General features: G+C 42.0%; 4 protein-coding genes across 7 annotated transcripts; 1 reads left to right on the top strand and 3 right to left on the bottom strand.

The window, feature by feature from the left end:
- Window positions 1-372: 372 nt before the first annotated feature.
- On the bottom strand, window positions 373-4,103 carry Myd (stromal cell derived factor mayday). 2 transcript variants are annotated; one of them, XM_076796056.1, is made up of 5 exons: window positions 3,679-4,103; window positions 3,100-3,568; window positions 2,463-2,726; window positions 2,190-2,371; window positions 373-1,980 (listed from the first exon to the last, which is right to left on the bottom strand). In XM_076796056.1, exons 2-5 carry the CDS (start codon window positions 3,566-3,568, stop codon window positions 1,804-1,806), a joined length of 1,092 nt encoding a protein of 363 aa, XP_076652171.1. In that variant the 5' UTR covers window positions 3,679-4,103; the 3' UTR covers window positions 373-1,803. The 2 variants fall into 2 exon arrangements, with proteins under 2 accessions (XP_076652171.1, XP_076652170.1); XM_076796055.1 differs by having other exon boundaries at window positions 3,663-4,102.
- Window positions 4,104-5,635: 1,532 nt separating this feature from the next.
- Window positions 5,636-12,234, bottom strand: LOC143358657 (sodium-coupled monocarboxylate transporter 1). 2 transcript variants are annotated; one of them, XM_076795958.1, is made up of 9 exons: window positions 12,114-12,234; window positions 8,166-8,508; window positions 7,530-7,755; window positions 7,383-7,450; window positions 6,979-7,274; window positions 6,644-6,862; window positions 6,390-6,573; window positions 6,027-6,308; window positions 5,636-5,916 (listed from the first exon to the last, which is right to left on the bottom strand). In XM_076795958.1, exons 2-9 carry the CDS (start codon window positions 8,496-8,498, stop codon window positions 5,671-5,673), a joined length of 1,854 nt encoding a protein of 617 aa, XP_076652073.1. In that variant the 5' UTR covers window positions 8,499-8,508; window positions 12,114-12,234; the 3' UTR covers window positions 5,636-5,670. The 2 variants fall into 2 exon arrangements, with proteins under 2 accessions (XP_076652073.1, XP_076652072.1); XM_076795957.1 differs by lacking the exon at window positions 12,114-12,234 and adding an exon at window positions 10,715-11,010.
- Window positions 12,235-15,514: 3,280 nt separating this feature from the next.
- Window positions 15,515-19,981, bottom strand: LOC143359069 (putative sodium-dependent multivitamin transporter). 2 transcript variants are annotated; one of them, XM_076796726.1, is made up of 9 exons: window positions 19,645-19,981; window positions 18,724-18,855; window positions 18,435-18,656; window positions 18,021-18,361; window positions 17,824-17,943; window positions 17,536-17,753; window positions 17,196-17,413; window positions 16,840-17,081; window positions 15,515-16,745 (listed from the first exon to the last, which is right to left on the bottom strand). In XM_076796726.1, the coding sequence occupies exons 2-9, from the start codon at window positions 18,841-18,843 to the stop codon at window positions 16,439-16,441; spliced, it is 1,788 nt and encodes a 595-aa protein (XP_076652841.1). In that variant the 5' UTR covers window positions 18,844-18,855; window positions 19,645-19,981; the 3' UTR covers window positions 15,515-16,438. The 2 variants fall into 2 exon arrangements, with proteins under 2 accessions (XP_076652841.1, XP_076652842.1); XM_076796727.1 differs by lacking the exon at window positions 19,645-19,981 and adding an exon at window positions 18,999-19,142.
- A 494-nt stretch (window positions 19,982-20,475) lies between these two features.
- Window positions 20,476-22,860, top strand: Dus3 (Dihydrouridine synthase 3). The gene is made up of 5 exons (XM_076796725.1): window positions 20,476-20,647; window positions 20,802-22,014; window positions 22,096-22,463; window positions 22,525-22,653; window positions 22,720-22,860. The coding sequence occupies exons 1-5, from the start codon at window positions 20,559-20,561 to the stop codon at window positions 22,802-22,804; spliced, it is 1,884 nt and encodes a 627-aa protein (XP_076652840.1). The 5' UTR covers window positions 20,476-20,558; the 3' UTR covers window positions 22,805-22,860.
- The last annotated feature ends 3 nt before the right edge of the window (window positions 22,861-22,863 follow it).

Raw genomic sequence — 22,863 nt, 5'->3', positions numbered from 1 at the left:
ATTACAAATCCAATGACAGAATGACTTGCTTGTGGAGAAACGTGTATTTTTATTTGGAGAACGATAAAAATTCGCTTTGTGAATTTTGGACTGGATTTAGGATACCGAATTTCTATGTAAGCTTTGTCAAAAGCCGAAAATTATTAGTACTAAGATTAGCCAATTAGAGGACGCGTCGTTGCTTAAGTGACTTTGTAGTTGAGCGTTTTTTTAAGATGCAAATAAATTATCGTGACGAAGATTGCGTATTAAAAATTAACCCTTTAACTGTTACGTCACTATCATCGATATAAGTGCTTGCGTTTCACATTTTTGACGTCAATTTGAAGATCAGTGAATATTACACACTGGGACAGCTCGTTTTAATGAAAAAGTAATTGGTTTTACTCAGAAAGGATGTTTATTGCGTCACTGAACTGTACAAAAATGTGTCACAGCATATAAATATCTTTTGAAAGGAACAATAATGAAATTTTCATCGCAATCTTATTTTTTACAATTTTATATAATGCATCAACACTTATAAAACGTGTAAGAACGTCTACCTAAACGAAATCTTATTGTTATCATTGTTAATAAAAATCGTCAGCTTTGTGTGGACATTGAATTGACAATAATATAATAAATTTATCTTGCACCATTCACACGGCTTTAATAAATGGGCGGATTTAAGTATACAATTGTCATACCATTTCTCTTTAAAAAAATAAAACAAAATTATTTCACAAACTATTGTAGAAAAGAAATCTACATCTTCAGTCTTCATTTTTACAAAATTCGTACATTTTCTAATTACCCTCGAGATTTCACGTATTAATAAAATGAACATTAATATTTTTCTAGTTAAATCAAACGATGATATAAACTTTATTCAAATGAAGTGATTGAAATCGCTATTTTTAAAAAATACATTTACGCACCTGTAAAACTTAGCTGTAACTCCAACATATATCGATACACGTACTCCATAAATAATTATTTATATCATATACAAAGTATTTCACATTAATCTACGAATTAAGTTAACACTACTATCCCTGAAATACAAAGATATGATACAAGGTACTTTCTCTTGTTGCTGAAACTTAAATCGTTCACTTCAGTTAATTGATTGTTTTACAAACGAACAGTTTATTCATTTGTTAACAACTTTAGCTTCATCCTACCCATAGCAGGCAGAGAAATAATACTCTACGTCACGAAGACTATCACAGATACGTTATAAAAGCCCTCAAATTGTCCAAGCGAACACTTCGCCCTCAGAAAATAGTGTAATTGTCCAGAAAAATCCTATTTCAACCGTTAAGAACTAGAATCAATGTTAATCGATATGAAATACTGTGACATTCGTTATGACTATGTGTCATATGTATGTACATGTTAATTAGTAATGAAACTTTCATGCTTCATCTTTACATGCACCGTAAAACACTTGCCCAATTCCTTGCGTACACTCAAGTCGACGAGTCTACCGGTGAAAAGTGTTCTCCAAAATGTAAAAACAGGCATGTTGCAGAAAAATAGAATCCGTGCTAGAAAAAGTAGAAAAGATACTGATTCCGTATAAGTTTCTTTCCACCTCCACAGCTTTCGCAAGATGTTTTTTAGGAAACGAGCATTTTTTTTCTTTTTAATACTAATCTCAATAGAGATCGATCGTCTACCACATCACTAACTATTGCTAATGAATATTGTCTGGTTTTAATAGCAATACAAAAAGGTTCGATAGAAATTTGATTCTCAGACTTTTCTATGTTCAGTTATTTCCCAGATTTACCCTCTTCGCAGCAGTAACCTACATTGCTAAAACTCATCGTGGAAACTTCCTTCTGTGTCCACCATTTTGCTGCCTAGGAACAGTTCCATTTTGCTGAGAATCTCAGGAAGATTCAGCTTCCCATCTAGATTTGCATCGGACAGGCTTATTAGGTGCTGAGCTTCCTGTATAGCGTGTCTTGGATTTCTTGGATCTATGTACATCTGGAAACGAAACAAGTTTCTTTCAGTCCTTATCTATCAATCTTTCTCACTTGGAGAAATTCTTCCCAGAAGAGATTAGCAAGCATCAAACTCCTATGTAGATGCATTTTTTGATGCGACAAGTAGGTTGCGAGTGAATTTAGGTGGTACAGATACAAAGTGACTCACCCTGCATAACAAATTCTATTAATACTGTGTATGCCTCTTACCAAGAGTTCAGTCCTGTCAGCCTTCCCATTTTTGTTCTTGTCGATCAGGTGTTTGAACTCCTGTCGCCTGTCTTCGCTGCCACCCATAGCCTCATGCTTGTCTTCCCTAAGATCCAGTCCCATCCCCTCAGCAGGTAAATCTGAGAACTCATCCTCAGTTAGCTCTTCGTCCCCATCACGGTCTGCAAAAGATTACAAAACAATTGCCACTAAAAAACACGCAGACAAACATTATAAAGGGTAAAATCAAAGGAAGATTGGTGATTTCCGTACCAAATTTCTCAAACAAGTCCTCAACTATTTGGAGCAGAGCCCTGTGGCTGCTCTCGGGGTGAGTGAAGGCCAGGAACTCGTCCAGGGCTAATTTATCAGGGTCGTTTCTAGCTGCTTCAGCCCACCTAGCTCTGTCCCTCATGATGTTCTCCTTCAATGTCCGCGTCATGTCACTATGTTTTTTGTCATGCGAGCTGACATAGCTCTCTGGGAATCCGTGAGACCTGAGAAAGTACGCGTGGTACTCTTCCCACGACACCTCGCCTGCCATATTGCAGAAATTTGCAATTACAAACTCTAGACTTTCACTTTCGATTGGAATCAGTTGGGACAGGCATTAGCAAACAATTCTCTAATGATCACTGGCTTGCAAGGAGCACAATTAAAGCCGCTACAAAAAATTCTTGCTACTTGTTTAAATTCTTTTGTCATGTCTCTTAACCGGGTATTCTGATTTCTGGATTTTTTAGGAATTTTTCTCTGGAAAACTTTGAACCTTTGTTGACCCTTTGCATTGGGATTTTACACACATATTTTCTTATATATTCTGTTTATAGATTATGTTTTAAAAAACATGGAACAGTAAAGAGATCAGACAATTTTTTGCATAAAGATCCACAGTCTAAATAGCACCTACCATTTCTGGGGTTGTTATCGATAGCAGTGAAGAGCCCAACGTTCTCCCTCATAGCACGACTGATATGATCTGTAATCTTTGTGTGAATCCACTTAGCTAGTTCCTGGATGTCCAGTAGCTGATCCTGGTCAGTATCCGCTCTTTGGAATATGTCTTCAAGCAGAGTTCTCGGGTTTTCCCTGTTCTCTGCTTCCTCCACCTCTCTGATGCTCTGTTCATCTTCGCGAAGCAGCCCAGCAGCCTTGTCATCCCTTTTACTCGCAGTCACTGCTTCCAGTTCGATGAACAAATTCTCTATCAGGGAGCCACCGGTGTCCTTGTCATTGGATGCTGTGGGTATACTCTTCAGGGGAACGTTCTTGTTGTACTTGACGAAGAGTAGACTCAGATAGATGACCAGGGGCACCAGGATGGTCCAACGGAGGAACCGAAAGCAGCGCAGAGCAGAATTGCAGGTGATCTTGTGCATCTGAAAAAGGATTAGGTCAATGACATGGGAACAAAAGATAAACATCAATGAAAATAAGCTAAAAAGGAAGAAAACGTAAACGATAGTAACTCACAAAATAAGAAAGGTACATTTTTCACAGAAATCCTGATCTGGCCATCGGTGCGCAGAGAGCTTGTTTCTGTTGAAAGCTTGTTTCCATTTACCACTCTGTCAACTTAGAGAAGTCTTCGCAGCAAGTCTCCATTATCAACACCAAGTAGGTAATCACACTGTCGGTCACTTTCTTCGCTGAGTATTATTTCAGACACATCACACTCAGTTTGTGTTGGCACTTGTTTTAGGTGTTCTGTGCTTTTTTATGTGACCGAATTGTCAGTGTGAGGTATTGATTTCTCAAACAGAGACCAGACACGGGCGGAACGATGTTTATTTCGCTGTTGTTGATGACAACACTGTGGAGGTGACTATTTTTTTATGAGAAATACGCGGGACTGCCGGAGAGAGACGCTGTTCGCACGTTGCCTGGCGAAACGTTAACGGGGTATTGATCCACTTTCACTGTCGTGGCCTTTCTCTCTGCGCCTCTCTCTCTCTCTCGCTCCATCGACTCTCCTAGTCCCACTATGGTCTCCACCTCTGCCACTCTCTTTCTAATTGCTGGGAATCGGTTTGACAGCGGGACACAGCATTTTTCAAAATTCTTATTGCATTTGTCAAATGCATAGAACCTTCGATATGCTCTCCCAAAATGATAAAAATTTAATCTGTTAGGAAGATTGTGATGCTGGAAAATGATGAACAAGCAAACGATATAGAGTAATCGATCTGGTATATTTTTATTTTATGTACAAATACGTTTCTAGAGATGGGTGGCTTACGACGAAGTACATCTGAACGGTAAAACGACGGTGCGCGGACAAGTGGTCGTTGCAGATCTTCGGACTTGTCCGCATAAATTAGGGGAATCATAACGAAGTACACATCCGCAGTGAAACGATGAACGATTCTACACGCTACGAGAGATGCGGGCCGTAGTGGTCCACGCACCTCCGACAGAATTTGATTCGAGCAAACTTCGTTTCGCGAGTCTGTCTCGTGGGAACCGATTTCGCTTAAAGTTTAAAAAAAAAAAAGAATAAATTAATTAAAAAAGAAAACTCTTGACCACGTGCCAAAAGAGACGCATAAAAACAGAGGCCCCACGGACGAGGGGGGGCCAACCCTTCGGGGCAAATGTCACTGTGAGAGCTAACTAATAAAACATAAACGTTAGGTCTAAGTTACTAGTAAAACGGTCTCGATCATGCTGACAGGCCCGTAATGGGTAGCTCAAGTAAGTACGCTGACAGACGGCGCCATAAATAACCCTACCCTATCCTTAGAGTGTCTACTAAGTCCAAACTACTCCTTCCGAAATTTTCAAGACCCCCTAATTATATTTGTATTGTTTGCAATAACTGCTTTGGCTTGTTCTCCTGGAAGTCCTTCTTCGGTGGGTCTTGAAAGTTTAGGGGTCCGTGGCAGGGGAGTTCTCCGGAGGTTAGGCTAACTCGGCTAAGTGGCCTTGAAGACCACCAGACCCAAAGGACTATGTCCTGAACTTGAACGACCAAGGACTCTTTCAGAAAGTCTTCATTCTCTGCCAAGATTGCTATCGTGATCAGAATGGACCACCTCAATGAATCTTGGAGACCCGGTGACCTGCGCCAGGTCTAGAACAATGTGTCCTCAACTTCTGGTAGCCTTCAATGATCGACGGCTCTTTCAGAAAGCGATCATTCTCTGGCAAGATTGCTATCATGATCAGAGTGCACCGTTTCAGTGGCCTCTAGAGGACTCAACCCAGCCCTAACTGACTGCTGAAGTCTAACAGAGACCTGGACAAGGAGAAGAAGGTCTCCAGTGTCAGAGTTGGAACGATTAAAACTTAAAACCCGAGTCCTAGAACCCTAACAAGGGTCAAGGTGCATGTGTGTGTGCGTGTGTTTGTGTGTATGTATGCAGTCTGAGGATACTCCCAACAACGTTCAACGATTGGATCCTCTAGGACGAAGGACTAAAAGCGTAGAAAATGACTGAATCATGTTTCTCGAATACTGCTCTTGGTCTACTAGGCTGCTTCATTTCGGGCTCTTATGGTTGCCCACCTGGGACTTCTCGTCGTCCAGCTCCAGGCCGAAGTTCATGACGCCTTGGACGTTGTTGGCACTCGGTTTGGTCTCCATGCGGAACACGGAGGCGATCACGGGAGATAGAAGATCCTGATCAATGTCAGCTGGGTTCTGGAACCCTGTCACATAGCTGACAGCAATGCCCACCAGCATAGTCAGCAGACAACCGATCGCACTGTACCACAGGTAGCTGATCTGTGAAAGGATTATAGCGTTGGGTGATTCAAAAGGGGAAACTTGGTTAAAGTTAGGGGGCTATTCTGGTTCTTCATCTTCAAAGATTTTTCCATCTGCTGGATGGCTACCTTGTAAATCGCAGAAACGTCATCGACGTAGTCACTTGTGAAGATGTCTACGGTGGTGCTGTTGATGCAGGGGCAAGCGTCGATTGAGATCGGCTTGCTGTCCAGGTGGACCTGTCCGTTCAGAACTGTTATTTGAGCCCCTAGGCCAATCCACAAGACGATTACCAGGCCGGTGATAGCTCCTGAGATTGCACCCTTGGCGTTTGCCCAAGGGACGAACATACCCAGGGAGAACATTCCCAGGGTGATCCCTCCGACCATGCCGTTGAAGGACAAGGCGACCTGGAACATTCATTGTTCGGGACTCTAGGTTCTAGACTGTCTATCCATTTATAACAAAAGGCTAAAAACGATGATAAGCACCTCAAGAACGCTCCCAAGTCGTTCCACGACGAAGACCAAGGCGAAGCTGAAGGCGCCGAAGAAAACGCTGATCCACCTGGCGTAGATGGCGCCTTTGCTGGCCGGAAAGCTGATCTTGAACACTCCCTGAAGAATGTCCTCGCAAGTGATCGCAGCCAGGGAGTTCAGGGCACTGGCCACAGTCCTGAAACGTGAACCGTTAGTCTCCGTAACGTCATCTGCGGTTAAAAGGTCCCAGGACCCTGGATGCTAACCCCAAGGAGGCAGCGAAGATCCCAGCCACGAAGAAGCCGGGCACACCCTTCAAGTTGCCCATGAAATTCATCACGTAGAGCGGCAGCAGCTGGTCCTGGCCACTGATGTAGCCAACCGATAGGGGATCACAGTCTCTGTAAGTGCTGTAGAGCACCATACCAGTCAGGAAGTTCACGGAGTAGATGATGATCATGCCGAAGGCAGACACCCAGAGTGCCCTGGAACGAGGAAGGTCGTAATGAGCCACCGTCAAGGTCACAGGCAGGTCATGCGCGTGTCTCAATGGAATGTTCGAGATTTTAAAAATCGTTGCTTCGTCGAAGAGGCTACCTACGTTCTCACTTGACCGATGGTCTCCACGCTGAGGTACTTTTGGACGGAAGCCTGATTGCTGCAGAACATGGTAGTCCAGTAGACGGTCCCGCCGATCACCACGCTCCAGAAACTGTGCCTGACGGTGGGTCTGGCGTCCATGTTGAAGAACTCCATGCGCCCCGACGCCTGGTTCACGTCCCAGACGGGAGCGAGACCTCCCTGCCAGGACAGACCGTAGCCAGCAATCAGGAACAGGGAGCCTAGGAGCACTGCTGCTTGGAATGTGTCTGTCATTATGACAGCTTTCATCCCTCCCTGCAAGAAGGCCAAGTTAGCAAAATCCTCCTTCGTTGTTGAAGAGTTGCACCAGGATCTGGGCATACGAGCAGTAGGAGAGCAAATTGTTGAAGAAGATGCACTGACCTGCGAGGCATAGAAGATACAGACTACGTAGACTAGAGTGACTGCTATGTAAGTATTCAGACCAGTAACTGTAAGAAGATGAAGGTTTCTCGTGAGAGGTCCTAGGTCAAGGTGGACGACTTCGAGAGGGGTTCCAAGGGGATTTACCATGACTTAGAGCTAGCGCAGGTGCGTACACCGCGACGGACGTGTACAGGATCATCTGCAGCATGTACAACCCGCTGGCGAGTAGTCTGCAGTGACGGTCGAACCGCAGGTTCAGATACTCGTAGCTGGAGGTCAGCCGGAGCTTCATGAAGACCGGCAGGTACAGGTACGAGGTGATCGGGACAACCAGGAGGAACGCCAAACAGGTCATCCAGAACTGCGTCCCCTAATTACAGGCAAGGTCATATCTTAGACACCTACATCCACCCTCAACAATATACAAGAGGGAGTCCTAATACCATCTGACATTGTCCTCTAAGAAAAAATTCTTTATTTCAATAGGGCACTGATCAAGATAGAGACAACTTCTCCTTGAAGGTCAAATTTTTCATTTCAAGGTCAACGCTAGAGGACAACGTCCTCTCGTTTCGACATTTTCAGATTACCGTAACGCTCCAGCCAATGAGAAAAGAGATTCCATCGCGTCAATACGTTGACCTTCAAATGACCTTGAGTAGGAGTTACTCTTCAAAAAGAATAATTGATGCCCATGCTTTCTATCAGAACTACTGTAGCATAGTTGGGTTCCAGGATTCCCTGGTTGTTGACGAGGAGATTTGACCTTGAAGACTGTACCTGTGCGTACATCTCGGCGGGGTTCCCCAGGAGTTCAATGGCCGTGATGAAGCTGGCTGCCAAGGACATCGCCATGGGGAAAGTGCCCATGCTAGAGCCACCGAGCAGAAAGTCCTTGCTGGTCTCTTGCTTCTTCGAGAAGAAACCGTAGAAGGTGCCGATCAGGCAGGAGATGAGCAACATGGCGGCCAGCACCACGTAGTCCACCCAGGAGAAGAAGTACAGCAACACGGGATGATCCTGCATGCATTTCGCGTCCACATAATCTGACGGCCGTTGCTCTGCCGAGGACACCGCCAGGAAAAGGAACAGGACGAACAGACGCGACAACATTTTTCAGGAGCTGGACAAAAAAAGAACGAAATCAGAATCAGTATTATTAAAGTATTTTCAGGCGCAATTGATTAATTGATTGCAATCGGCTGGAAATAATGCGACAGTATTTTCTAATTCTTTACATCGGTTTTCACTGTTTTGCATCCGATCATGTCTGTTATGAACGTATAAAATCCGCAAAAGTGAAATTTAAGATTGTGGTTGTAGACGATGAATCATCGCCGATGACTAATTGCAACGAAAGTTTTGATACCGATCTTGGAAAATGATCCACCGATTGACATATCGATCGTTGTATGCACTTGACATTCGGAGAACCAGCGTCGCGTTCGATCGATACTCTGGATCTAGAATCACGTGAAACCCGTACGATCGATCGGCCACTTCCGCGCGATCCAGATTGATCTGCACTCCGCGAACGAACGATGTAATTGAACCTTCTCTGTTTCATTCCATCGTCGATTCGTCCCCGTCTTGAAATTTCGTTCGCATAAATCAGAATCAAGCAAGACCATGCGTTTCCTCAATATGGAGGCAGGGGCTCTCAACTTGTAAACAATTTCAGTTTGCACGGTAAAATCAACGAAATGAGTCTGTACGATTAAAAGAATCCAGAAGAATAATCATTATTAGATTATGAACATAGTGTACAATTTTTTTTAATTCTTTTTATTTTTTCATTCGATTAGGGAGAATCGTGGACACATCAAGCCCACATATATCGTTGACTCAGTGTTGTATGTAGGTGTGTGTACACGCGTCCAGTGTCGTCAACCGACTTTTCCTTACATAAGCAAACTGTAACATCATCTTCAGCTCGAGGAACGTTACGATTATTGAGCGAGGCGCCCCGCCATTGGGTGTAATTGTTTAGGAAGATTTGTACCGCCATCGTGGCTATTAACACCGACATTCGATCGTCATTAAGGAATCTGGTTGACACTGGATGAAACCAGTTGACTCAGAACACTACGGGACTAGTTTCTAACTCTAGAGCATTTTCCGTTTACGCCATTGATGGACACGATGGTGTTATACGAAGGAACACCATTTATTGTTATCTAATAAGCAAAATCACAATTTTCCACGAAAAAACAATTTTTAATATTTTTTAGAACAACTTTTTGATCTACTTTTTTCACTTCTTCCTTTGTAACTTAAACATTATTCATGGAAATCAATTTTTACATAGTTTAATAATTAATCATTTTTGATAGCTAAAGCAGACAAATTTGAGAAATTTTTGGACAATTTTTTCAATATTTTCACTCATTTTTATAAAAATCAGTGAATCATAACAGTGATATCAACAATTTGTCTTTTTTAATCATACTGTTTTACTACTTGCACTAATATTCTCCTAGTAATCGCATTAACAATTTTGCGAGGACAATTTGTGCCAGAAACGACAATGGACACTATACTTTCACTAAGAAAATGATTATCGACTGAATAACTGATCAATATTGTTAGCACTTCATCTATAAACAACCGCCACTTCCTATAGAAATGTAATAGTCACTAAAATCATCACTGTCGTACTTGAAAAGCCGAAGTTCTAACCGGAAGTCGACTTGGGGGCCCAGGATTTGAACATTTTAAAGCTTTCCAAATAATTTTTTTTTCAATGAAAATATCACTCTAAGTCTACACTATCATTACGTATGCATTTCAAAATATTAGAACGTCTGGAACATCATTTTTATATTATTTTTAATACATCGAAGCACGAATAAGAATTTACTGGAAATATCAACGGATCGCATAATTTTTTACTGTATTGCTAAATGAAAATCAGCTTTCCCCAGCAACATTAGGAACCTTCGAAGACTATACAAGACCACAAATATTCCTCGAACAATTTCACAAACACACTTTCAAAACCAATTAACCTCCCATTAACCCAAAAGGATAATGATCCCTCTAACGATGACTACCGACAACTGTGGATTTTATGCATTTACAACTGAATGAAACGCAACCTAATGAACAGATTATACTAATAGACAAACAGGTTGTTGCTATTATCGGCTAAATATAATTATTAAAAATACGTTTCCTCTGCCCCTTGCTTTTCGTAATCAATGAAAACAATTTTTCCTGCACATGGGAACGGAAAATCAATTTATTACGATACTTTAGCAAAATCTACGTAAAAGCATGATCCTCCACAGTCATTATAGTATAGTTCACGAGTCATCGATTGTCCTTACCTTTTCGGATCCAAGATGGTGGCCTCCGACACCTGAGGAATGGCGAGAGTGAGGAAGAGAAGGAAGGAAGCTGGAGACTAACTTCTGGAAATCGCGATTAGGCGTGGGAAAGCCGGCAGAAACGTTCGGAACTGCAGCTGGATGATCTTGCTGATTTTCCTGATGTAACGCATATGTGTACGCTCGGATTTCAAGCTGGTCGCGATGCTGATTAACTAATTAGGGCTCTCTCTCTCTCGCTGTTCGTTTACCGTTCCTTCGGACGAGCCGGCTTCGGATTAAGCGGAGAACGATTTCAGACTGTCGTTTTAATTGTCACATGTGCCCATTTATACGAACCAGCCCCTTCCCGGGGAACACGTCAGAGTGAGAGGTTGCTCGTCTATTCACAACGACTCGGGGAAACAACGTTAATCGCGTCACTATAGCTTACGACGAAAAATGACTCGGCGACGCATCCGGGTTCTAGAGAATTCACCCTGTCGATCCTATAGATCCTCGCTCGATAGCCGCAATCACGAGCAAAACCGACATCGCCCTAATCGATTTAAATGTTTATTTATAATTTCACGAAAATGAAAAACTTTACGAAAATTATGGGAACACCGAATTTTCAATTTTGTGGGAACAGTGCAGGTTTGAAGTAGTATAACTTTGTTAAAAAAGATTGTGGCATGGTGATGTTGGAGTCATTTTGAAGCTCGAAGAATCTACTTTTCTAATGCATTGTTCACTTAATTTTGAATCGCTTTTGTATGCTGTAGCAGGTGGGGAAGAAGAGTGGAGACTGAAGACAGGTGTTGGTTCGAGCATGATGCATATTGGAACAGCTGTGGAAACACTGGGAAATTTTTTTCGTGAATAAATCTAACCTAGATTTGAAGACTGAAGCTTCCCCTTTACAATCAGATCTTGAAAATTGATGTACGATTTTTCTTGGGTGAGTTATGGTATTTTTAATGACAGGTGTACCGTCAATTTCGCAACAATGCACACCGCGAAGGATTCACAAACTTGTCCTGCATTTTTATTTCATAAAACAGTTAAAAGACATCGAAAGTCGAGTTTTTTTAGCTCGTTGTAAAGGGGAAGGTCCAACCTTCAAATCTACGTAAGGTTCGTTCACGAAAAAAATTGTTTAATGCTCCAAAATTTGAATGAAAGAAAGCACAATTTCGAAAAATGGTGTGCTTATGTTGTTGTGAAGTTGTATGTACATTTTCCGTTCAAAAATGTTTAAATTTAAACATTTTGTGAATACTACAATCTCGAAACGTCGCTACTCTTCACAAACGACCACAAATCAACGTCAACAATTTCGAACGGAATAAAGTCCAAGTAGAAATGAAATAATAGTTTTTCTGTCGAATGTTCGCGATTTTTAGGGACGGTAACTCACGTTCTCCATTTTGGAAGGATATCCACGAGCACAGTGTAGCGTGATAAGGCATCCTAAAGGCGATCAGAGTCGGCAGAAGAGTCTCGGAGACCTCCTCGCAGCTCGTCGCGATAAGGAGGGTTGTTCGGCCACTGCTCTATCATCGCGGATCGGAACGCGAAAAATCGGCTCGCGAAATCCGCGGTGGCAGACCAGCGGGAACAAGTTCCAACCGGTTCGAACTTACGGGGTTGCATACGAACGGTGGTCACGCGTTTCCATAAAACGCCGGACGCCATCTTAAACGAGACGCGTCCGAGCGAAATTCTTGCTTCTGACTCTCTCCCACAAACCTTCACCGGCAATCTAACAATAATCCTTTCAATTTGCTTCGAAAAATTTCGTTTATTCCTTGTCACACGTTAAAATTTAGGGTTTTGGTAAACGGTGTAAGTTTCATTGGAAAATTATTCAAACTGTCGATGTGGCAACAATTCTTGAATGGAGGTCGTTGGATCGTCCAATTTTCGTTTATACAAAATTGACCGGGACGTTTAAAAAATAAACTTTTACCAGGAGCTTTAGACACCGCCATGTGGCACTCGTACAACAAATTTTAGCCAAGTCGGCAAATTAGTTTTCGAGAAATGTTAATTAATCCTCTTAAGAACGCTGTTGCAAGATGAACGTCTGCAGTTTTAGGTGTCCATTTTGTACAACTTCGTCAGTTTTGCAAATATTCGAATGAAATTTTACGGGAACATAGTTCAGAGTTAGTATCATTGGATGAACTAATCGTTTAACTTTTGACTCGACGTTTAAATATTTATTGAATTGACTATTGTCCATGCTACGGCTTTAAACGATCCCAGGAGTTGGTGTTTACGTCTGCTCGCTGCAATTTGTTAACAAAAGCGTAGTAACGATCGTCTACTAGATCCTAAAATACCGGAAGATCTAACTTTCGTTCTGTTTACTCCAGAACAGGCAAACAGTTGCATAACAGATGATTCAACCGGTCGTTTTGGCGGCCACGCGATCAAATGTTGCTCGGCCGGTTGCCGAGGTCGTTCACCAGCTCGGCGACGATTTTTGGTGGCACCGCGGGTTGCCATAATCTGATAGGTTTCATTTGCTTAAATTTCCCGAGTCGAGCCGAGCCACAGGTGAAGCAACTCGGTTACGCCACCGGTGGCCTAATCTAATAGCGACCTTACGGCGCGCGCGCGCGCGCGACAACACACGTGTGTGAAAATGAAAACATCGAGGGAGACCGCCTCGCGTAAGTTATGGCACGAGCCGATCGCATGGCACCTTCTTCCCTCATTGATCGGGCCAGCTCTGCCGGGAACGCGATGACTCACGCGATTTTAAACAAATTCCCGCGTCTTCTCGTGAATGAACCTGCACTGTAATCATCCTCTTACGAGAATACTCATCGCGCGATTTATTAAATCATAATCTGCTCGACAAAACACTCGACAATCTCGTTAAAAAAAAAAATTGAAATCGATGATCAAATTTTTATGAACAGGAAGTCAGTTGCACATTCAGAGATTAGCACGATTCAATATTTATATTCTACTTTTGAACTCTGCGAGCAAATTTAAAAAAATTGAATCAACTATAGTCCCATTTTCAATGCTAACAGTCCGTGTACATTGAAAATGAACAAACACAGTGTTCAATTCTACTAAACATTGCATCTTAATCATTTTTTTTTAAATTTATGTCATTCACATCATTTCCAGCATATTTCTAATTCTCAGTAAAATTTTAATTGAACGGTGATTTCATAATAATTTGATAACTGTAAAAACGCAGGGTGTCAAATGATATAGTAATTCATATATGTATGTGTAACGTACTTTCTGGTAGAATAATTGTCTTGGCTTCACTGGAACACTATAGAGACACTCGCGAGCACCTGCACATGTCCGGGAACGAATTTCTGCGACAAAATCGAGGACTCTCCTCGAATTCTGTTTTATCGGTACCCCTAGCTCGACTGTCAGGATGTTTGTGAATGCTTATCAGAGTCTCGAATATTTTTTTCTTCGGTATCAATCGCATAATGTCTGCGAAAAATCAACGAAGGGACCGTTGAACCGCGAAACTCGTAACTGTCGACAGGTATGACACAAAACTCGTTGTTGCGAGAGGTCAAAGGGGTCGAGAGGGGGCTGTAGGACTCCATGAAAATAAACAGAAGCGTCACAGAGCTAGTACGAATTCCCTGGATTGCATGGAAAGCAGATTTAATCGCGAAACGTCCCGAAACCGAATGATTTATTTTATTACACTCAGTTGCAAAAAGCATTAAAAATTGTATTGGATTTTTTGAAGAATTTATTCTACTTATTTTGTGAATTAGTCAAGCTATTTTCTACTTCTTTTGTTAAATATTTGCATAGGGATCCACATTTGTGTATAGAATATTTTCTGGTTAAGTTATATTTGTGTATAAACATTTTCTAGTTAATAACGTCGTCTAGTAATGATAAAAGGAATTTTTGATCGAAGAAAGAATTTTCTGCAGCCGTTCTGAGATCGCATGATTGATGGAGCTTTTTCCAAGCTTCTCGGGGTTGACCTACATGATATACAGGGTTGCCCTAAGTCAGCAGGCATTCGACACCTCGTCCAGAGAGAAGGCAGAACCACGAGCAACTGGATTTCTTGATGGATTAATTGCCAGTTGACTAAGGCGATGCGGATAACAGTGTACGAGTTTCGCTGGGAAAAAAAAATAATTAAAAAGAGCCCCATACCGCCGATATAAACGCAGGCCACGAACAAATTGAAACTGGTTTCAACTGGCCGCCGGTAGTTTGATCTGAGCTGGTCGGTATTCTTTTCAGAAGCACCTCAGACTGTCCTTCTTTCTCAGCCGAGTCTCAGTTCCAGTTCCTCAACGGAGCCCCTCCTCACCATACTGGAGCGATGGGCCCTTTGACCCTTGGCTGGCCAACCGAAACATGCTAATGAGTCTTGGGCTCCCATAGTTAACGCATTTTGCGTGCGGACTTTTGGTTCTGTTTGTTACATTCACCCGAGGATTAATCTTTTTGTGAAAAAGGACAGTAATGGTACTGAGGTAGCTAAATAGAGCAACGATTGTAATCGTATTTTGCAATAGATTCAATTAATAATGTACCCAAGAATTAAGCTGAAGCCACTTCTCCCAAAAGCGTACCAAATTGGTAAAAGGAAGCGTAACAATAGTACTGTTTCAACAACGATACTCCTTCTAGTTTATAAGTGTACAAATTTCAGTTTTCTTCTGCACTGTTTCTGTTTTTTAGGAATTTTTTTTCAGAAAAACTATTGAACCTTTTACATTAGGATTTCAAAGAGGAAATGCGAAGCAAAAAGAATGGGCATTGCTGTTTTTCTTTCACACAAGAATACATACACATATAGATGCTTCACAACATACAACTGCTTTATTTGAACATCGTTTCAGTGTATACACAATAACAATCGCTACTTAAAACGCTAGTATATATTGAATACTTTGTTGTGAGCGTAAAAAATATATATGCCTCGCTTTGGTCGAAAATAATGCATGGCTTTACAATATTTTTCATGTATATGCACATTTTTATTAGACACTAACAGCACTCTTGGCGGCAATCGCTAGTCTAATGACTGCTTAACAAGCTGCAGCATAAATAAAAAGAAAAACAATTTCTAGGCACGCGATGTTTTCCATTTGATAAGTACAACAGCTTAAACTTTGTTACAAACTTTTGTTGCATTATAAGTACCATTCTGCAGAAACAAACTATGTTAAGTACATGTTCAGGATACTGTTTAAGTAGGTGGGAATATGTTAACTATAATTCGACCAAACTATAAGTGACAATGCCCTGTGTTGATAGTGACTATTCTCGCTTTCGCGTTCAAAAAGTAGAAAAGCTACACGAATGACAGTCCAGGAACAAGAAATGGAAGACACTCGGCCATCAGACATTCACGAAATAACTTACAACGAAACATGCTACAATCAATGTAGCATGTTGATAATATTTATATTGTCGTAGGGTCCAGCTCCTTGATTAAAATCATAAAAAAGAAACAGTATGTCTCTGCTTTCCTTAAAACCATACAAAACTAGTGACCGCCTCTGTACATGTTAAAAAACTATTTCCTTTTCCTAAACCACCGCACGACCAAGATTACCAGCCGATAAGGCCTGGTTCGATCCTGTCCACGGTTTTGATTAACTAACATGTTGCATAGACCAAATGCCTAACTGGTTGACATGTCCTCGGCCACATGTGGAATGTCTGAAAACTAAAATGCCACCCGACAGAACGAGAAAGTAAACTCGAACGATTGTACTATATTTTCGTGCTGGTCACTTCCTCCAAGTGCTCAGCGTTGTTGTCGGAGAACGTATACTTCGCTGTGTCTTTCCCTAGCTCGCGCTCGCTCGTGTTCAGCATCGCCTGTCTGCGACGAATGCGGTTCCCTATCACAGGAAAATACAGGTACGGATCCTGCAGATGAGAGTTCTTTTCTCTGAACAGAATCTTGAAGAGCCAGCTAAGCGCCAGTCCTAGAACCACTGTGAGCACGAACCCGATTGGACCGTACCACATGTATGAGATCCGGTACAGGTAGAAGTAGGAAGAGTCACCTGTCGGTCTGAAATTAGAAGAACAGTGGAAACATAAGCTAAATGTCCCAATTAACGACTCTGTACTAAATATGAAATTGTTTATGCTAGGAACGGACTTACCCAGTTAACGGAGCAGGTTGGCTCATGATGAGCACCGTTGAGTTTGCATCACAGCCTTCGGTGGACACTGGCAGTGTTGGTGCGCTTGGCCTGGGTTGGCCAAAAGCCACCCAGAATAGAAAAGCTAAGGAACCAGTTGCAGAAATCACACATCCAGTCTCTGTCGCTGACTCGAACAGCATTCCTAGTGTGAAGAGTCCCAAAAGGGGGCCTCCCACCACACCGAATATGGTTAGGCTGACCTATAAACAAAAAATTTGACTAAACCTCAGTACCTTCGTAGCGTGAACTAAATACTCCTCAAATGGAGAATCGAGTGATTTCGATAAACTAGGTTTAAGTACTGTAACAATCACCTGTAATACTCCACCCAATAATTGAGCTAAAAACGCCAAAGCAATGGAAATCATTCCAAATAGGAAAGCAAGCAATTTAGCTAGAGTTGTTGAGGTTGTAAGGGAAAAATCACCGCCACGGAATTTCTTATACGCAGGCCTTAAATAATCTTCTAACGTTACTGCCGCTAAGGAATTCAACGCCGCAGAAATTGTGCTGAGGCCGGCACTAAAAATACCTAAGCAAAAATCAAGTACAAAGCTAATCAATATTCTCGCGTGTCGCTACAATAAGCGAAAATATCGTAAGAAAGCATAATGAAATTTTTGAACGATGTGAAACACTTGGGACAAAATTTACCTGCTATAAAGAGACCTGGCAAGCCAGGTTTGTCGGACAAGGTGTCCATAACGTAATACGGCATCAGCATATCAGTCGACGTTATTCTCTTCTGTTTAAGAGGATCGCACGTGTAGTATTTACTGTATATTGCCAATCCTGAGAAACACGTAGTTATTGAAAGTACAGTTAAAATTGGCCATGCTATCCACAGTGCTTTCTGTGCTGCTTTCATGTCTCTGAAAGTATCGTTAACAGCATTCGCTCTCGCGTTTTCTTCTCATATATATATACGCAGACTATACATACTTTACTGTCAATAAACGTTGCACTTGCACTTGATTTACGCCGTACAGTGATAAAAATGTGCACAAGCCACCAATGATCAGAGACCACCACGTATGTCTAACCGTTGGGTCTGCGGAGATACTGCAAACATGTTTAGTTTAGTACTCTGGCCAAGACTAGACTTTGGCATGTAACCTCTCAAATGGAACAACTAGTACCTGTCGAATTCGATTCTATGACCAGCCTCCGCAATACGCCAAATTTCACCCAATCCTCCGACTTCACTGGCAGCTGTACCGATAATAACAAAAACAGCAACGAACATAAGTAAACCTTGAAACAAGTCTGTTATCAAGACCGCTTTGATGCCTCCTATGCTCGAGTAGAAGGCACAGACTAGTCCAATAATGATAATACTGCCAGTCTTAGAGATTCCTGTGGTGGCTTCTAATGCTAAAGCAGGTGCGTACAGCACGACACCCGAGTACAAGAGCAACTGGATCCAGTACACAAAACTAGCCATCATCCTAGCTTTTAACCCAAAGCGTTTCTCTAAATACTAAAACAGTAACAAATGTTTCAAGTCCGATGTTTCACGATGCTTCCTCCTAAGTTTACTCGTTGCAACAAACCTCGTAAACACTTGTAGCATGGAGCCTGTAGAATACTGGTAAAAATCCATAACACACGAGCGGTGTTCCTATGAGGTAAGATATGTTAATTATTACAAACTGTGTCCCGTATGTATAGTTCTCTGCAGAGACGCCTAACAAAGTGATGGCAGACATGAAGGACACCACGAGCGCCATCCCGACAGTTACAGTGCCCATCGAACTGCTAGCTGTAAAGTATTCCTGCGAGAAAAATGCCACATTATTCAAATAGTCAATTCTTCTTTATCGAAGATATAGAAACACATACCTCTATAGTCTTTTGGCGACCACCGCTGAACCTGTAGTAGATACCAATGCCCACGCTTATGATCAGCGTGACCGCCACTACCAGATAGTCCTCCCATTGTAAACCAGGTGGTTCAGCCATACCAAGGTCCAACTGTATACAATTAATAGCGCAAAAAAGGATGAAATATATTTAAAACTCAAGATCGAATGGTATCTACAATGTATTTTGCATTCGACTAGCAAGATCCACTTTATCTCCTTATACTTTTATGGAGCACATTAGGCAATATTTACCTTTACCAGTTCTAAGAATAGACTTTACAACTGTACTATTGGCACACTGGAGTTTTTCCAACCATCAGTACAACCAACGCCAATCAATTACCACAAACGATAGATCCCACTTAACAATAACGATCCCAATCACTTGTACTCGATCAAAGAAATCGATTAACTCCGTCGCCGATAAATTAACTCGAAGTTCGCGATGAACATAGTTAAGCCCGAGCCGGATTACTCGGATCGTGTTCCATTCAGAAAAGAAAAGTATTTATCGCAAAATTCTACATAGTGTACCATGGACTCCACTGGTGCTTACACGCCAGGGAATTGGAATGTTGCAATAATAACTACGGAATTATGACATAATCCCTGGACTTGAAAAAGTCCAACGAGATCGTACGATGCTCAGATCACAGTCTAACGGTTATCTCTGTAATCCCATTGTTCCCAACTCGTATCTGATTGTCAACGAGGGACTCCGCGGGAACGGGGAATCCTCTGTTATGCCCTTAATAAATTACACTTTTAATTGGCTGATCGGCATTTGTAATTTATGACGCGGAGACATTGATCGCGGACAAGCTGAACCGTGTCTATAATCTCTACATAGACATAATCTAGCGTAATCGTCGCACGAGAGGAAAGCACGTGGACTTACCGGAACAATGTGACACTAGGTCGTTCACTGCAGTTCACTGATAGAACAGGACTAACAGAAACGTCCCATCGCGACTGATCCAGACTGATCCAGACTGATCGCGCGACTGACCGTCTTTGAAGCTTGCTGGCTTTTATCCCTATCTCTTTCCCTGCCTGTGTCAAAACTTGGCAGTGATCGTGCGAGCAAGTAGGAACACGCTAGGAAACGTTTATGACAGAGATAAAAGTAGTATTGTCCCCGAAGGTCACCGCATTTCTCCCCCTCATTGTTCTCAATTTTTATTATATATTTTAAATTAGGTGCAATTAACTTGCAAAGCAGCGGGCTAGAGTGCAAAGTTCACTGTTCTCGTAACGACACCGTATATACTGTGCATGCAATCCATCTTTTTGTCTAAGTATAGTTCTGAATTACCGACTCTGTATTTAAATAGAAAATGCTCTCACATACCATACATAGAATCTTAAGATTAAGTCTGTGGTAACGTTCGAGGGAATTTATGGCAAAATATCGTCTGTTGTTCAGACCATGGACGGTTTAGACATATTGATTTTCCAGCTATGCATAAGGCGGAGAATGCATGGGGTGTTTTAACCCAAATTGAAATAGGATAAAGTGAGGTTATGAGGTGTTTGAGAGATTTCTGGTTTGGATAAAAAGCATAACAATCTGTTAAATTTGACAGAAAAACATTTTTTCCTGCGTTTCTATGGGAGATGTGGGACGGTTTGCTGCACTCTAAGTGTCTATATTATGTCCTCGCAATGTTAAATACATCAATCATCGATAAATACGGTGGAGTATGTTCGAGGATCGCTGAGAGTTGATTCGAAATTGCCGCCAACGGTAACGGTCCCGTTTGAAATTTGAGTATTCAAAATGTCAGCATTCGATGTATCGACCAATTTGAGATGGCGGCTTACATTGAGAAATGTACGGATGAATGTTCCTTCGATTACAGCGAGGATAAACAGAAAGGAGTGTGTTTGATCAAAGCGGAGTGAGTAAATGATGCTACACTTTCAAAAATTTCTGCTTTCACTTTCACAACCATACTCCAAAATAATCACATATTTTCTATATACATAGTCTCCATGACCGCGTGGTTAGTTTCAATGATATATTATTAATTGTATGTATTGACAACATTGCAGATACATTCTTGAGGATCACATCAGACTTTCGAAGGAAGAGACAGAGAACGATAAGCCGAAGACCGTGAGCAATGCGGATAACGCAGAGGAAGATGCAGTCGCAGTTGATGAGCCTCCACACAAAAAGCTTAAGAACGATAAGAAGGAGAAGCTCAGGGGTCAGAACAAGGCCAGACCTGCTCCGTTTAAAGCGCAACGTCAGGTCAACCTGTGTCCCCGGATAGCGGACCAAGCGGTAGACGAGCCAGAGAGAAAATGTGATAACAAACACTGCACGTTTCTGCATGATAGAATCGAGTATTTAAAAATAAAGCCAGACGACATCGGGACAGAATGTTATCTGTTTAATCTGACTGGCAGGTGTCCGAGAGGTGCTGCCTGTAGAGTGGGCTCGAAACATTTGACGGAAGATGGTTTGAACATTGTGGGCACAGAGAAGGAGAAAGACTTCAAGAAAAGGCCACCTTCCACTAAGAATCAGTTGGCGAAAGATCTTCAGACGCTACTGAGGAAGCACAAATACAACTTCTCCAAAGCTGAGAAGATTGTCAAAGCGAATGGACCGTCTAGGAAGAAAGTGGACCCAGAAAAAGAGACTAAGATGCCCACGGACACGGATGAAATAACCGAGCCTAATAACAAATCTGAGGCAGTCATGGAACAGAAGCTTGGACCAGTGGAGGACTACGATTTGATAAAATGTAGAGATGTGGAGAAGAAAAAGGTAGATTGGAAGAATAAGATACTGCTGAGCCCACTGACAACAGTGGGCAATTTGCCTTTCAGAAGAATCTGCAAAGAGTACGGGGCTGATATAACCTGTGGGGAGATGGCACTAGCTCCGAAAATATTGCAAGGAGCACACGAGGAATGGGCGCTCGTAAAAAGACACGAATCGGAGAATATATTTGGTGTACAGCTCTGTGGCAACAATCCAGGCGTATTGACAAGATGTGCTCAATTATTGAACGAAGAAATCGATATTGACTTCATCGATCTGAATCTGGGATGCCCCATAGACCTGATCTACAGACAGGGCGGTGGCAGTGGGATGCTCAACCGATTGAACGTATTAGAAACAGTAATAAAATCTGTCAGCCAAGTCCTCAGTATTCCTCTAACTATAAAAACCAGAACAGGTGTCTATATCGACAAGCCGATCGCTCACAATCTGATACCAAAGTTCCGCGAATGGGGTGCATCCATGATTACTGTGAGTAAGTTATTCGCACCTTCAAGTTCACAGCATGCAGCAATAAAATAACCATTTTGATTCAGAAGTATTTATTAACAGGTTCATGGAAGGTCACGCGAGCAGAGGTACACGAAGCTGGCTGACTGGGAGTACATAGACAGGTGTGCACAGGCAGCAGATCCTGTGCCAGTGTTTGGGAATGGCGACATATTGTCCTACGATGACTACCGGAGGATTCAGAACAAGTATACAAATGTACAGGGTATCACCATAGGTCGTGGCGCGTTGATAAAACCATGGATATTTACCGAGATCAAAGAGAAGAAGCTGATAGACATTTCTAGTTCAGAAAGGTTTGATATTTTGAAGAAGTATACTAATTATGGCCTGGAACATTGGGGTTCGGACACTAGAGGGGTGGAGACGACGAGGAGGTTCATGTTGGAGTGGATATCCTTCTTGCACAGGTAATATATTACAATATATATCAAGCCTCTTAGTCAGGTAAACTATATTAATTTCTGTTAGGTACATTCCCGTTGGCATCCTGGAGAGGCCACCGCAGAGGATAAACGAAAGACCTCCATTTTATCGGGGTCGTGACGATATGGAGACCTTGATGGCTAGCTCCAATTGTGCAGACTGGATAAAACTATCGTAAGCATAATCTTACTTCTTTATCAGATTTTCTTCATAGCCTTTTCTCAACGTTGCATCTTTCAGGGAGATGTTACTAGGCAAAGTACCTGAGGGATTCCACTTCCTACCAAAGCATAAGGCGAATGCTTGGAACACGAACAGGGGATAAAAATAGTATGTACAGCGTTTTATATGGCGATATTTTGAAATAAACAGCCGGCGAGTAAG

This window comes from Halictus rubicundus, chromosome 11 (assembly GCF_050948215.1).
Source record: "Halictus rubicundus isolate RS-2024b chromosome 11, iyHalRubi1_principal, whole genome shotgun sequence".
NCBI classification, from domain to species: domain Eukaryota; kingdom Metazoa; phylum Arthropoda; class Insecta; order Hymenoptera; family Halictidae; genus Halictus; species Halictus rubicundus.
Note: the sequence above shows the minus strand (reverse complement) of the source record. Positions and strands in the feature narration are given on the sequence as shown.